General features: G+C 36.1%; 1 protein-coding gene across 3 annotated transcripts in view; it reads left to right on the top strand.

The window, feature by feature from the left end:
• KNTC1 (kinetochore associated 1) overlaps window positions 1-14,866 on the top strand; it is a 68,189-nt gene that overhangs the window by 7,435 nt on the left and 45,888 nt on the right. For 2 of the 3 annotated variants that reach the window (XM_044775960.2, XM_014858751.3), the window contains exons 4-20: window positions 606-721; window positions 1,036-1,114; window positions 1,706-1,783; window positions 2,936-2,970; window positions 3,211-3,321; window positions 5,004-5,097; window positions 5,453-5,505; window positions 5,711-5,826; window positions 6,179-6,233; window positions 6,753-6,851; window positions 8,160-8,203; window positions 8,313-8,378; window positions 8,476-8,551; window positions 10,722-10,847; window positions 10,938-11,027; window positions 11,951-12,004; window positions 12,658-12,719. In XM_044775960.2, the coding sequence (XP_044631895.2) occupies window positions 606-721; window positions 1,036-1,114; window positions 1,706-1,783; window positions 2,936-2,970; window positions 3,211-3,321; window positions 5,004-5,097; window positions 5,453-5,505; window positions 5,711-5,826; window positions 6,179-6,233; window positions 6,753-6,851; window positions 8,160-8,203; window positions 8,313-8,378; window positions 8,476-8,551; window positions 10,722-10,847; window positions 10,938-11,027; window positions 11,951-12,004; window positions 12,658-12,719 (1,354 nt within the window). Of the gene's footprint in view, window positions 1-605; window positions 722-1,035; window positions 1,115-1,705; window positions 1,784-2,935; window positions 2,971-3,208; window positions 3,322-5,003; window positions 5,098-5,452; window positions 5,506-5,710; window positions 5,827-6,178; window positions 6,234-6,752; window positions 6,852-8,159; window positions 8,204-8,312; window positions 8,379-8,475; window positions 8,552-10,721; window positions 10,848-10,937; window positions 11,028-11,950; window positions 12,005-12,657; window positions 12,720-14,866 lie in introns of those variants that run through there. The other variant, XM_044775962.2, reaches the window with a different exon arrangement.

Below are 14,866 nucleotides of genomic sequence, written 5' to 3'. Positions count from 1 at the left end.
TACTCTTCCGCTCTTGGACCCCACTTCACTCCCCCTGGGCTTCTTGCTGTTGCACAAACTGTGCGGCAAGCTCCCACTTTACCATCCGTGCTCCAGGTGTGCCCACTGCCTGGAATGCTCTTCATCCATTCGGCTAACTTCCTCACTTCCTTCAGGTCTCTGTTCATATCTCACCTTGTCAAAGTGGGCTGTCCTGAGCACTCCTATTAATGCTCCAACTGCATGGTTCTCCTGAGCTCTCTTACCTTGCTCTACTCTTTCTCTTTTCCACAGCATTTATCACCTTCTTACATGTCTTACAATTTGTTTATTATGCTAATTGTTTATCATCCATTTCTGCCTTTGAGCTCCATGAAGGAAGGAATCTTTTGTCATTATTCTCAGATATATGCTAAAGGCCTAGAACAGTGCTTAGCGTATAATGAGTGCTCAGTAAACATTTGTTGACTAAGAGTCAGTAGCCTTCTTTTTTAGTTTAATCACCATTTAAAAAAATATTTAGAAGAAGCTTGAATAATTGATTTTTAATGACAAAATTTGCAATTTTTTGTATTAAAAATAAACATTTTCAAAGGAAGCTTGTAACTTTGATTTAAAATTTTCAGATACTGAAGTGGATGTAGTTGGCCTGTGTCAAGAAGGAAAGTTTCTTTTGGTTGGGGAGAGAAGTGGCAACTTACATCTGATTCATGTAACATCAAAGCAAACATTACTCACTAACGTAAGACGTTGTTATGTTTTTCTAAATTCTAAGTTCTCTCTTAGTTGTGTTTTAAATTAAAAGAATAATACTGCTTTATGTTAAAGAATCGTGCCTCAGAAACATATGAAATAAATGCAAAGTTGAAAAAGTAAGCTTTGAAGATCTTCTTAGCATGCTTGTCCAAAATAGTTTTCCATTTTAAAACTAAAGTGTTTGGAATATAGGCAGAATTATTGCTCATGATAAGTGATAAATCAAGAATTTAAAGAATATAATCCTTGATTATATTTTTCTGGGTCTAATCTTATTATCTGAAATTAATTTGCAATTAGGCTTTTGTTCAGAAAACTAATGATGAAAATCAGTGTACTTACCGGAATCTCGTTATTGAGAAAGACAGTTCAAATGAAGGTAAGTTTTTTGAATTTTTTTTGAATGGCTTCTGACTAATACCCAATCAAAAAAATCAGAATGAAAGTTAATAATTCTGTAAATTCATTGTTAAGATATGTTAAATTTTCTAGTGATGTAATTAATATTGTAAGAAACAAGTTTTTATTTTAGCTCTTTTCAGAGGTTTAAATGTACTTTTTCTAAATGTAGTATTCCAAACTCATTTTAACACTTGAGAGTTGTATAGATTACTAAGGAGCTGTTATATTCTTTTAAAATGTTTTTGTGGGTTTCAGCATATTTATCATATTTTCAACAGATTTTAACTGGACCTTAATTTATTTTAATATTTATCTGAGATTTTTTTTTTTTTTTTCCTGGCAAGTGAAGTTTGGTTTTTTTATAAAAGTTTCAAAGAAGATGACATTGTCTTTCCAAATAATTTACCAATTCTTTGTAAATAAGCTTTATCTATATCATTACTATATTATTTGATGATTAGAATTTAAATGAGCAAATTAACATGTTTTTAAGCTAATTCCAGATACTGGTTTAAATTTTATATCCCTGTGCCTTTTAGAGAAACTGGTTTTGATTTTATTTTACTAGGTACCTATTATATGCTGCTTCTTACAAACAATGGATTCTTTTGCATTACAAACCTTCAGCTTGTAAAAATTCAACAAGGTAAATAATGCATTATTTTCTTGTTATTGATTTGCAGCAATATTTCTTACTGGTTTTCCAGAAAATTTTTAAAATATTTTCCTTAAGAATATTTAGTTGATTACATTCTATAATACTTGGTATACTTTTAAGTATTCATGATATACTTATTCTTCACTTTTATGGCTGCAACAGAATCTGAAGAAATATCATTTGTTTATAGGTTTCGAGGAGTTTACAGTTTAGTTGGGGAGAGAAGACATACACTACATAGTAATAAATGCTTTTTGGTGTAATAAATGAACCTGGAAAGCAAAATGACTATATAATTGTTAACAATACAGAGCCATAACCTGTAGTATGTGCTAATGAGTGGCATGGACCATACGTCACTCTGAGCTGGGAGAGACTGAGGAATTGGTTTGGGGCATGTATTCAACAATTTTTTTTTTGGTGAGTAAGATTTGCCCTGAGCTAACATCTGTTGCCAATCTTCCTCTGTTTTTTTTTGGCTTGAGGAAGATTAGTCCTGAGCTAACATCCATGCCCATCCTCTATTTTGTATGTGGGATGCCTCCGCAGCATGGCTGACAAGTGGAGCAGGTCTGCACCCAGGATCTGAATCTGCAAACCCTAGACTGCTGAAGTGGAGCATGCAGAGCTTCAACAATTTGGCCATGGGGCTGGTGCCAAGAAATATTTTTTTAAAATCTACTGTGTGCCAAGACGTGCAAAGTCCTGGGAATACAACAAGGTTTAAGATGCATAGTTCTCTATAGTTTAGTGAGGGAGCTAAACAAGTAAAAGAGCTCTTCCAAAACGGAGTACGAAGTGATGAAGACTTTACAGATAGGACTTCAGAGCTTGAATAGGAGTAGGAGAGTTGGAGCAGGGAGAAGACCCTCTTAGGAGGGAGCAGCATGGTAGGGGAAGGTATGGAGAGGCACTGTAGGGACGGTACAGCAGCATGGCTGCTGCCCTGAATGTAACATGTTACAGTTTAGATCATTGATCAAGGGCAAAACCGAAAAATCACTGCTGCCTTATTCATTTCTGACCAGTGTTCTATTCACTAGATTGTGTATAATTTCACCTTGACACGAAAGGGGTGGCTTGTATATATTTCATAGGTGAATACTGTGAATTTAGCTTGCTTTTCTCTTTTTCATGCAGCAATTGAGAATGCAGACTTCAATAAAGCAAAAAAGGTAAGAAAACAAAACCATATTGTCTTCTTGAAACCTACATTTAATGTAAGTTTAGAAGAGTGTTTCTGAATATAATTGGTCAGCTGGTTGATATTTCAAGAATTAGCATGATATAACATTTAATAACATTTGTATTTAAAAATACATTTATAACATTGATTTAAACCAATTTTTACCTATATTTCCAAGGAATTTGGACTGGAGCATATATATAACATTCTTATTTTTTAAATTTTGCAGTTACAAGGACAAATCAAATCCCGTTTTATTTCTACTGAAAATTATCATAGTCTTGGTTGTCTCAATCTTGTGGCTGGAGATTTAGCAAGCGAAATCCCTGTGATAATTGGGGTAATTCTTTTTATAAAATTTCCTTTTTTGATCTCTGAAGTGTTTCTTCATTAAAACGTTATAGTGTTGGCTAAATAATGAATTGTAATATTAGCAGAAACAGGGAAATTATAAAATTAAGGTCATAAATTTAATAAGTAAATGTAAGTTTCTATGTTATAAAAAATATTGAATATTTTCACTAATCTCTACCTCATATTTAGCATCTTTAATTATAAGCGTAAGCAAAAACAACAATAATATCAACAAACAAAAACAAAATACTCCATAGTTATACCATTTCCTGTGACTTTTTCAGAAATATCACAGACTTTTTTAAAATCACATTATTGCAGCTATCTTGAAATGTTGTTTATGTATCACTGTTTTAAAATTATAGTTTACCCAGCAGGCGGTGTAATAACTGTTGGTGACAAAGTCAAAAGTACTGCTGATTCTACTTTTTATTTTTGCGTATATTCGTAATTAAAGGAAACGCTAAATTTCAGATAGAGATTAGTAAAAATAAAGATGTACATTTTTTCCTAAGTTCACAGATCCCTTGAATCTTGAAATAAGCCAGGTTAAGAACCTCAGTATTAGAGAATGGTCCTAATGAGTAAAAGGTCTTTAATTTAATCCCTACCTGATAAGTGATTCTACCTTATTCTTAACGTTGGCTAGCTAAGCTACTTACAAGTATATGTTATTAGTAAAATGGGAAACTGCACAAGATTGTATATAGAGAAGCACAGTTCACTAACCACCATTGGAAAGACAACTCAAAATGTATACCTTTCTGTATAATGTCCAATGTTATATATGAAAAGTAACGTTATTTATGTGTAACTTCTGATTACTGTGGTCACAATTTCTTTGCATCTTGGGGGAAAACATCTAATATTATATTCAAGAAGTGGCAAATAGTCAATATAATTACAGCATTTACAACTTTTTTTTTATGCTTTTTTGGTGAGGAAGATTGACCCTGAGCTAACATCTGTTGCCAAACTTCCTCTTTTTTTTTTATTTCTCCCCAAAGCCCCAATACATAGTTGTATATCCTAATTATAAGTCCTTCTAGTTCTTCTGTGTGGGACGCTACCACAGCGTGGCTTGATGAGTGGTGTGTAGGTCCACACCCAAGATCCAAACTGGCAAACCCTGGGCCACTGAAGTGGTGCACGCAAACTTAACCACTCGGCCACAGGGCTGGCTCCTACATTTTTACTTATCAAATCTATATTTTAAGAAACAGTCGCATTTTGCCATTTTGCGTATCCACTTTAATATTTCATCAGGGTTTCAAATAATTTAAAGATAATATTTATAAATTTTTTCAAATGTAGTTATTTTAACAAAAATACTTAGTCAAAGATTATAATCATAATATATAATATTATAGTCATAATACTGGAGGCAGTCTTAAGGTTTACCCCATGTCTTTAGAGTGAGCTGTCTGAACGTGCCTACTCCTTATTAAATATCCCTGTGATAACAATGAACAGCAGCAGTTCACTGTTCTTTCCATTCTGCTCTGTGGAAAACAAAGAGAGGAACTGGGAGATAAAGGCCAGTTGGATTTGAATTTATAAATATATTTTCGAAATTACTAATGCATACAACTTAGGTGTTTCTACTTTGAGGAAGATTCAGATCTAAGAACCAAATTTACAATTAATGTACTGTTTTCACTTCTGTAGGGAACTGGTAGTTGTGCATTCTCAAAATGGGAACCAGACTCTTCCAAGGAAGGAATGACAGTTAAGAATGCTATTGATGCAGAGATTATTGAAGGTACAATAAGTTAGTGAAACCACTTTTGGTAATTGTTAGTGAATTTAATTTTCATGTCAATGTACTAAGTCTGGCAGGTGGGCCATTTTACGTACTACTCTTTGAAAGAAGCCAGATTTGTCTAATTGTCCACATGCATGACTGCTCTTGACATGTTACAGTTGTTACTCTTCATTTTGGGAGGTTTTGCATTTTAGTGGTCACCTAAAAAATTATAGAAGCAGGAATAAAAGAATGGGAACTTTTTGTTTAAATGTAGTTCTGCCTTTCCATAAATATGTTAGTTTTCTATTTAAATATGGCTGTATGTAACACAGAAATATAATCCTTGCACACCTTGCTTTTTCTTTTGTAGGTGCAAAGAAGTTCCAGCTGATAGACAATCTACTTTTTGTTCTTGATACCGACGTATGTTTCTGATAGTTCTCTTTCAATGTTTTCACTTTGTATTATCTTTAACAACAAAAACATTGTCAAACTTACAAAGACAAGGACTTTAGCAGGGATGGACTACTATCTTGTGTACTGTGCTTTATTTATATCATAAAATATATCCTGAAATGTAAATTTTTAATCATTAAGCTGATGTATCAATGAAATGTCTCTTTTGCAGAATGTGCTGAGCTTATGGGATATTTACACTCTAACTCCCACATGGAACTGGTCCTCTCTTCACATAGAAGATTTTCTTCTTACCACAGAAGCAGACTCTCCTTCATCAGTCACGTGGTACATTTTGGTGCTGGTAGCGGTTCCCCTTCTGTAAGAACCAGGTTTTTTTGCCTGGTTCTGTTCCAATCATTCATTATGTGTCGCATTCTAAATAACACTATGAGCAGACTGACAGGGTAAGGACCATTTCATTGTCAGCCAGATTCACTGAGAACAAGTAGACAATACAAATCTCCAAGTGATTGTGTTAGAAAGCGTGTCAGGGTGGGCCATAGACAGGCAGAAATCAAGTTCCATGTCTTTTAGGTAAATCAGTTTTAACTTTTATACAAGAATATCCGTTTGACTTAGCTTGTATCTAGCAATTGATAAAGCTTATTTTGATTCCCTTAAACCTTTTCTTTTTTAGGCAAGGAATTACAAATCTCAAATTAGTAGCTCTGACAACTACTACTAATAAGAAGGTACTGGAAAATTTTTTTCACGTTTGTCCATGTTGTGTTAGAAATAGCATTTAACACAGAAGTATTTAACTACTTTAAGTCATGCTCACCGCACATTAGCTCTTAGTTCACACAGACACTTAACAAATCAGAAATAATCCTGCAGAGCTCTTTTTTTCCCATTTAAAAAAATAGATATAAATCTTGGCTCCCCATTTTAAATGGAGCATTTCAGGAATAAAAATGTCCACAAGAAAATACATCATTCTGGCACTGAGGAGTTAGATTCACCTTTAATACGGATTGTAGAATGGGCTTCAACTATGTGGATTTTCATTCAACATATTTGGAGGGTAGAATAGAAGGTAATTTTATATGTATAACATTTAAATAATACAGTAACAGACTTAATTATAAAATTATTTTTGCATTTAGCTTTGTACCAAGTGTTTTAATCTCTGTCCTTGATTGTGAAGTGCTGACTTGTGCTCATAGGTTTATATTGACCTACTAAATTAATTGCTCTACTATTTTTCTTAGATGAAAAACCTCATGGTTTATTCATTACCTACAATGGAAATACTATATTCTTTGGAAGTGTCTAGTATTTCTTCTCTGGTCCAAACAGGAATTAGCACAGTAAGTTGATGTCTATTTTGAATTACTTTATAATAAAAAACATTAAGAATAAGCTAAGCATGAGTGGAACCCAGTGGAGGATCTGGATAGATCTCAGGTTTATAAATATATTTATTGTTATTAGAGGTCCTTAAATACACTTGCTGAAGGTCAGCGTTCATATAAAAAAAGAAATGAAGAGGCTGGCCCAGTTGCATAGTGGTTAAGTTTGCGCACTCCACTCGGCGGGCTGGGGTTTGCGGGTTTGGATCCCAGGCGTAGACCTATACACCACTCATCAAGCCATGCTGTGGCAGCATCCCACATACAAAGTAGAGGAAAATTGGCACACATGTTAGCTCAGGGTCAATCTTCCTCACCCAAAAAAAAAAAAAAAAAAACCAAATTAAATAAAACAACAATTGTCTGTATATTCAATTTTCTTGTTTCTCCACAAGAACTATAGATGATAATTAATTTGGGGGGATTTATTGCTTTTATTTATTTATTTACTAGTGATCTTGTAAAAAGACATTGTACTACGTTTATTTCATCTGTTTTTACACATACACACTATATTTTCCAAGCCATTTGGAAATTACTTGCCAACATCATGACCTGTCACCCCTAAATACAGCAGCAAGTATCAGCTAAAAACAACGGCACTTTTCTACAACACAATTATCAAACTGAGAAAATTTAACATTAATATAATACTATTATGAAATGTACCATCCAAATTGAAATTTTGTCAAATTATTGTGCCAATTACTTTAAAGGTATTTTTTTCCTGATCCAGGATCCGATCAAGCATCACATATCGAATTTAGCTGTCGTGGTCACATGATAGTCTACTGTAATCCAGAATAGTTCCCTTGTCTTTTTTGTCTTCTAAGACAGTGACATTTTTCAAGAGTCCTAGCCTGTTGCGTTGTAGAATGCATCTCTGTTTGGATTTGTCTGATTGTTTCATCATGGTTAGATTCATGCTTAACTTTTTGTCAATAATACTGCGTAGGTAATACCGTGTCCTAACTGCATCACATTAACGTCCATTTGTTCTGTTGGTGATGTTAAATTTGATCACTTGGTTAAGGCAACTCTGCCAGATTTCTCCATTGTAAAAGTACATTTTCCCCCTTTGTAATTAGTAGGTGATTTCTGTGGTGTTATTTTGAGACTATGGGAATATCCTTTTCCCCAATAGTTTTTCCCAGTGATTTTAAAATCCGTTGATGGATAATTCTTGCCTAAACCAGTTGTTACTCTAGTAACTGTAAAATGAATTAATCCTGCATTTCAGTTTTAAACATGGTTTTGCTATTGCAGGATACTATATACCTTCTGGAAGGAATTTGCAAAAATGACCCAAAGTAAGTTATGCTTTTTTTTTATCAGATAACTTGTTAAATAACAGCTAAGTTCAGATTTACTTATTAATGTTAAATGACAAATGCACTGACAGTGAACACCTTTTTTCAGACTATCTGAAGATGCAGTCTCTGTTTTAGTACTCAGATGTCTTACAGAAGCTTTACCAGAAAACAGGTAACTTCTCATTTTCTCTTAAGCCTTATCCCCTAATGAAGAACTTAGCTTCCCTGATTAATAAAAATTTTACGAAAATTTCTTTTCCACTTAACAGATTGAGTCGGTTACTTCACAAACACAGATTTGCTGAAGCCGAGAGCTTTGCCATTCAGTTTGCCTTGGATGTTGAGGTAATCATTCATGAATTCACTTGTGCATTAAACAAGCATTTCTTCATGTACTAGAGGCTGGGGAGCCAGACGTGTAAAACGTGATTGGAATTTAGTATGATAACGCCTTTAATTAAGATAGGTCCAAAGAAGAGTAAGATTCAAAGGAGAGATTGACCTGTAGTGGGGCAGAAAGACTTCCCGGAGAAGATACTTTTTATGTCAGATCTGGAAGATGTTCCAGATAGTCCATGGAGAGGAAGGGAATTCTAAGTATAAGGACAGCATGAATGACGTGAGGGAGGCTTGTGGTGCTTTCAGGATCTCCTCGTATTTACGAGGGACCGGAGTGTGGGTTATATGTGCAGATGGAGATGGAGAAGCAGAGGATCAGAGCCTGGAGGGCTTTTGTACGTATTGCAAAGGATTTAGATTTTATCCTGCAGGTGATGAGGAGCTACTGAGAATTGTAAGCAGGAGAATGTCTTGGTTAGTTGTCATTTTGTAAAGATGGAGACTTGTTTGGAAAAGGGCAAACCTACAGGTGCAAAGACCAGTTGGGAGACCAAATGGCTTTCTGTGGGAGACCGGAACCGAAGTAGTGAGATGGACAAGAGGAAAGGTCTGGTAGGAGACGTCTGCAGGAGGTAGAAGCGGTAGGACTTAGAGATGAAGCTTAGGAGGGACAAATGTAGGGAATGGACTAGCAGGACTCAGGCTTAGCGTACTTGTGGAGTGGTGATGGCATTACCTGAAATGAGGAACATGTGTGGAAGAACAGGTCGGGGGTAAAAGATGAAGGGTTCTGCCTTATATAAAGTGCATTTAAGGGATCTTAGAAAATGAGGCTGATAGGAAGCTAGAGAATGATCTGAGCTGAATCTAGAGGTAGGTAACACGAGGGGAGTGGCTCACATCACTCCAGGAGACTGTGTAGAGTAAGAAGAGATCTGAGGATGAAATCCAGGGGTACCAGCATCATGTCTGGTGTTTTCACTGTAAACATCTTTGCCGCAAGCATTTTTCCCACACGCGTTTTTGCCACATAACTGATTGGCCATAAGGCAATTTTGCTGTAACAGATAAAAAGTAACTGGTTGACAGTGTGGTTTTCTTTTGGTTTCATGTTTCCATTGATGAATTAACTGCCATAAAAGCTAAAAAAATAGGGCCAGCCTGGTGGTGCAGCGGTTAAGTGTGCACGTTCCACTTTGGTGCCCCTGGATTCCCCGGTTCAGATCCCAGGTGTGGACATGGCACTGCTTGGCAAAAGCCATGCTGTGGTAGGTGTCCCATATATAAAATAAAGGAAGACGGGCATGGATGTTTGCTCAGGGCCAGTCTTTCTCAGTAAAAAGAGGAGGACTGGCAGCAGATGTTAGCTCAGGGCTAATCTTCCTCAAAAAATAAAATAAAATAAAATAAAATAAAATAAAATAAAATAAATGGTTGACAGGTTTTTTTTTTTTTCTCCGTTTGGTTTCATTTCTCCACTGACGTTCTTGCAGTTACTCTCTCTTTTCTTTTTTCTTTTGAGGAAGATTAGCCCTGAGCTAACATCTGCTGCCAATCCTCCTCTTTTTGCCGAGGAAGACTGGACCTGAGCTAACATCCATGCCCATCTTCCTCCACTTTATATGTGGGACGCCTACCACAGTATGGCGTGCCAAGCGGTGGCATGTCTGCACCCGGGATCCGAACTGGCAAACCCTGGGCTGCTGAGAAGCGGAATGTGGGAACTTAACCGCTGTGTCACTGGGCCAGCCCCTGGTCATCTTTTAAAAACCAGCTCCGTTCACTTTTGAATTGCATAAATTCAGACACATTACTTACCCTCTCTTGAGTCTCAGTCTTCTCGATTGTAAAAAGAGGATATTAGTATTTACCCTCTAGGTTTATGATAAGGTTTAAATGCTTGCTTAGATTTTTATGAGAATTAAATGAGATAATTCACATAAATCTCTGAGTACACTGCTTGGCACATTTAGTAAGGACTCAAGAGAAATGGCTTCCGTAAGTTAATAATCTGGATTACTTTTTGGTCACCTAAGTGTTATGTTCTTTAATGCTTATTCCTGGACCACATGAGGATTCACCTGTTTTCCTAACAGTTTATTGCATGCAGCCTGTGATGTCATCCACAGTCATTATTTTGCTTCAAATTGCTTGATGTGGCATGTTTATATTACAGCTGGTTTACAAGGTAAAATCAAATGATATATTGGAGAAACTAGCTTTGAATTCTGTGGACACAAGTGAGCAGACCGAATGGCAAACACTTGTAGATGAAGCTAAGGAAAATCTGCATAAAATCCAGGTGTGTTTTCCGTGTCATGTACTAGAGTGTTCGGATTGGTGGGTTGATCAACATTAGGTTGCCTTACTATGTCTGGCGTTTGTGAAACAGGATGATGAATTTGTGGTGAACTACTGCCTAGAGGCTCAGTGGATAACCTATGAAACAACCCAGGAAATGCTAAATTATGCCAAAACCAGGGTAAGTTTTCGTAAAGTTTGTACATATTAGTTCATCTTACGCAAAATAAATCATTTCAAAAAAATGGAATTCTTTTTCTATCATAAACCTTTTTTTTTAGTGAGGAAGATTGGCCCTGAGCTAAAATCCACTGCCTATCTCCCTCTTTTTGCTTGAGGAAGTTTGGCCCTGAGCTAACTATCTGTGCCACTCTTCCTCTGTTTTTTGTATGTGGGATGCCTACCACAGCATGGCCACAGCGTGGCTTGATGAGTGGCTTATAGGTCTGTGCCTGCGATCTGAACCTGCAAATCCTGGGCCACTGAAGTGGAGCATGCACACTTAACCTCTACACCACCAGGCTGGTCCCATCATAAACCTTTTTTTTTTTTAAAGATTGGCACCTGAGCTAACAACTGTTGCCAATCTTTTTTTTTTTTTCTGCTTTATCTTCCCCAAATCCCCCCAGGTACATAGTTGTATATCTTAGTTGCAGGTCCTTCTAGTTGTGGCATGTGGGATGCCGCCTCAACATGGCCTGACGAGCCGCGCCATGTCCGCGCCCAGGATCCAAACCAGTGAACCCTGGGCCGCTGCAGCAGAGCGGGCGAACATAACCATTCGGCCACGGGGCCGGCCCCCATCATAAACCTTTTTTAAAGTGCATTTTTGCTGTAGATTGTTCCCCTCAGTGACCTTTGAACACCATTCCTAGTTATATTCCTTAAAGTGAAGGTGGAACAGATGGGCGAAACGTTGTGAGCTGTTTTTATAAAATGCATTACTTTTTAAGATATGTGATTTCTTTATTGTTCAATGTTCACCTCCATTCAATGCAATTTCACTTTTAAAGATGATTTTTTCCTTTAGTTCACAGAAAACCCATCTTCTTTCATGAAAATAACATAGCAGATATTCTAACTATTTCTTATTGTTCATCTTAGCTTTTGAAAAAAGAAGATAAAACCGTTCCTATCTATTCTGATGGCTTAAAAGAGGTAATTGCCCTAGATTTATAGGTTAATTTAGGGTGAATGTACCTTCACAATGTTTTGCAATTCAAGATAAGCCTATATTTTCTTCAAGAGCAAGTTATTTTAATACTTGTTTTCTTATCTGCAAAATGGGAATAATAATAGTACTTACAGGATTATTTTGAGGTCAGATGAAATAAGTTTACATAAATCATTTTGCATAGTTCCTGGCATTTGTTAAGCATGCAAATAAATGTAAAATGTGATGATGATTATGATGGTACTAAAAATACTTGTGTGTGCGCACACGTGCATAAGTGTTTTTAACTCTTAGCTCAAAGTAAATTTTTGATACAATCCAACTAGGTTTTGCCAGAAGGACATTGATAAATCAGTGGGAAAACTAATTGATTTTGAAGGACATCTGCAATTAATGTGCAAATACCTCCCTCCCTTTTGCAGTTTTATTAATTGAATGTTATTGGAAATATTTCCATTATTCCAAGTTTTTTTTGTTTTGTGTCAAAGGCAGTCATATTTATGGGAATTGACCTATAATATGCAATAAAATGAGAATATGTGCAAGACTTCTGAAACAGAATGCCTAACTTTTTGTGTTTTTAATTTTAACATTATTGCCCACAACTTTCAGATTCTCAAGTTGTTATTTTTTTTAGGTACTAAGGGCTCATGCGAAGTTGACTACTTTTTATGGAGCATTTGGACCAGAAAAATTCAGGTGTTTACATTACTCATTTTTAATTTTTAGATCATGAGTTAGATTTAAGTTTGGAATGTCATAAAAGATATAGTATTGCTCTGATTGAATTTGTGATTCTGGGGGTGTTGAGTGATGGAAAATACTATTTTTCCTGCTAAGCTTTAGCCACTTCCTATACCATCTATGAAAGTGATACATTTGAAAGGCAAATTAAATGCACATATCTTGGCCTTAGCAATTTCACTTCTGGAAATTGATCTTATTAGATAGACTAACATGTGTACCAAGAATATCATTATTTACACATGTGAGATATAATTACCTTAAAGATAAAACAAATTTATTTATCAGAATAAATTAACAATGAAGGGAAGCAGGGCTGGCCCAGTGGCACAGTGGTTAAGTTCACACGTTCCGCTTCGGTGGCCCAGGGTTCGCTGGTTTAGATCCTGGGTGCAGATGTGACATCGCTTGGCAAGCCATGCTGTGGCAGGCGTCCCACATATAAAGTAGAGGAAGATGGGCATGGATATTAGCTCAGGGCCAGTCTTCCTCAGCAAAAAGAGGAAGATTGGCAGCAGATGTTAGCTCAGGGCTAATCTTCCTCAAAAAAAAAAAAATAAGAAAATAAAGTGAACTGCATGAGGAATTTTAAAAAAATAGTGAAGGGAAGCTTAATTCTTTACCTTATAGCTAGTCCGATATCCCAATGCTATCATTAAACAATCCAACTTTTCCCTGATAATTGCCTTTATTGTATGCTAAAAATCTGGTGTCTATTTGTCTGTCTCTGGACTTTGATTGTATTCAGTTGATCTTATCTCCCAGTTCATTCACCAGTAGCAAATAGTTTAAATTAATGTAGCTTTAAATTGTCCTGTTATCTGGTAGACTAACCCTACTATCCTTTTCTTATTTTCCAGAATCTCTCATGTTTGCTTTGCTTTTTTTTTTTCTCCCCAAATCCCCCCAGTACATAGTTGTATATTTTAGTTGTGGGTCCTTCTAGGTGTGGCATTTGGGACTCTGCCTCAGTGTGGCCTGACGAGAGGTGCCATGTCTGCACCCAGGATCCAAACCAGTGAAACCCTGGGCTGCCGAAGGTGGAGCACACAAACTTAACCACTTGACCACGGGGCCAGCCCCTCATGTTTGCTTTTCTGTATGACATTTGAATCAGCATCAGCTTATCTAGTTTAAAGAAATCTTACTGGGATTTTTAAAATTTTTTTTATTGGGAATGTGCTGAACCTAAGATCAATTTGGGGAGAACCAGCATCTTACAAAATTGAATCTTCCTATTTAAGGACAGTGTATGTCTTCCTACTGAGTCTATATATTTTTTTATGTTCCTGGGTGGTATCTACCCAGTTGTCTTCATACAGATTTTGTACTTTTGTGTGTGTGTGTGTGTGTGTGAGTAAGATCGGCCCTGAGCTAACATCTGTTGTCAATCTTCCTCTTTTCGCTTGAGAAAGAGTGGCCCTGAGCTAACATCTGTGCCAGTCTTCCTCTATTTTATATGTGGGATGCTGCCACAGCATGGCTTGATGAGTAGTGTAGGTCCACACCTGGGATCCGAACCTGTGAACCTGGGCTTTTGAAGCTGAGTGCACCAAACTTAACTACTATGCCACCAGACCTGCCCCAAGATTTTATACATTTTTTAATTCATTTTTATTTTATCTTTTTTCCTACTGTTATCAATGAGACTTTTCTCCATCATATTTTAAAAGGATATAGAGAGTTATTAATTTCTTTAAATTACTTTTTAACCAGCTACCTATCGAATTCTTTTATTATTCATAGTAATATTTCAGCTGATCTTACTTTTTCTAAGAATTTAATTATATATTCAAATAATGATAATTTTGCCTCATTTTTTTCTCATTTTTTTTCCTTGCCAAATTTCATTGACTGGCAATTGTAGGACAATATTAAATCATGGTAGTAATAGACATCCTTCTCTTGTTCCTGACGCTAATGGAAATGCTTATTTTGGTTTATCTTTTAAGCATGGTATAGGGTTTTTGTTTGTCTTTTTATCATTTTAAGGAAGCTTTCATAATCTATTTCTGAGTTTTAATCAGGACTGAGTGGTCATTGCAGCATTGCTGATAATAGCAAAAGAGTGGAAGTAACCTAAATGTTCAACTGTGGAGAAC

The sequence above is a fragment of the Equus asinus genome, chromosome 8 (genome assembly GCF_041296235.1).
Source record: "Equus asinus isolate D_3611 breed Donkey chromosome 8, EquAss-T2T_v2, whole genome shotgun sequence".
Lineage (NCBI taxonomy): Eukaryota > Metazoa > Chordata > Mammalia > Perissodactyla > Equidae > Equus > Equus asinus.
This window is presented reverse-complemented; position numbering and strand designations above follow the sequence as displayed.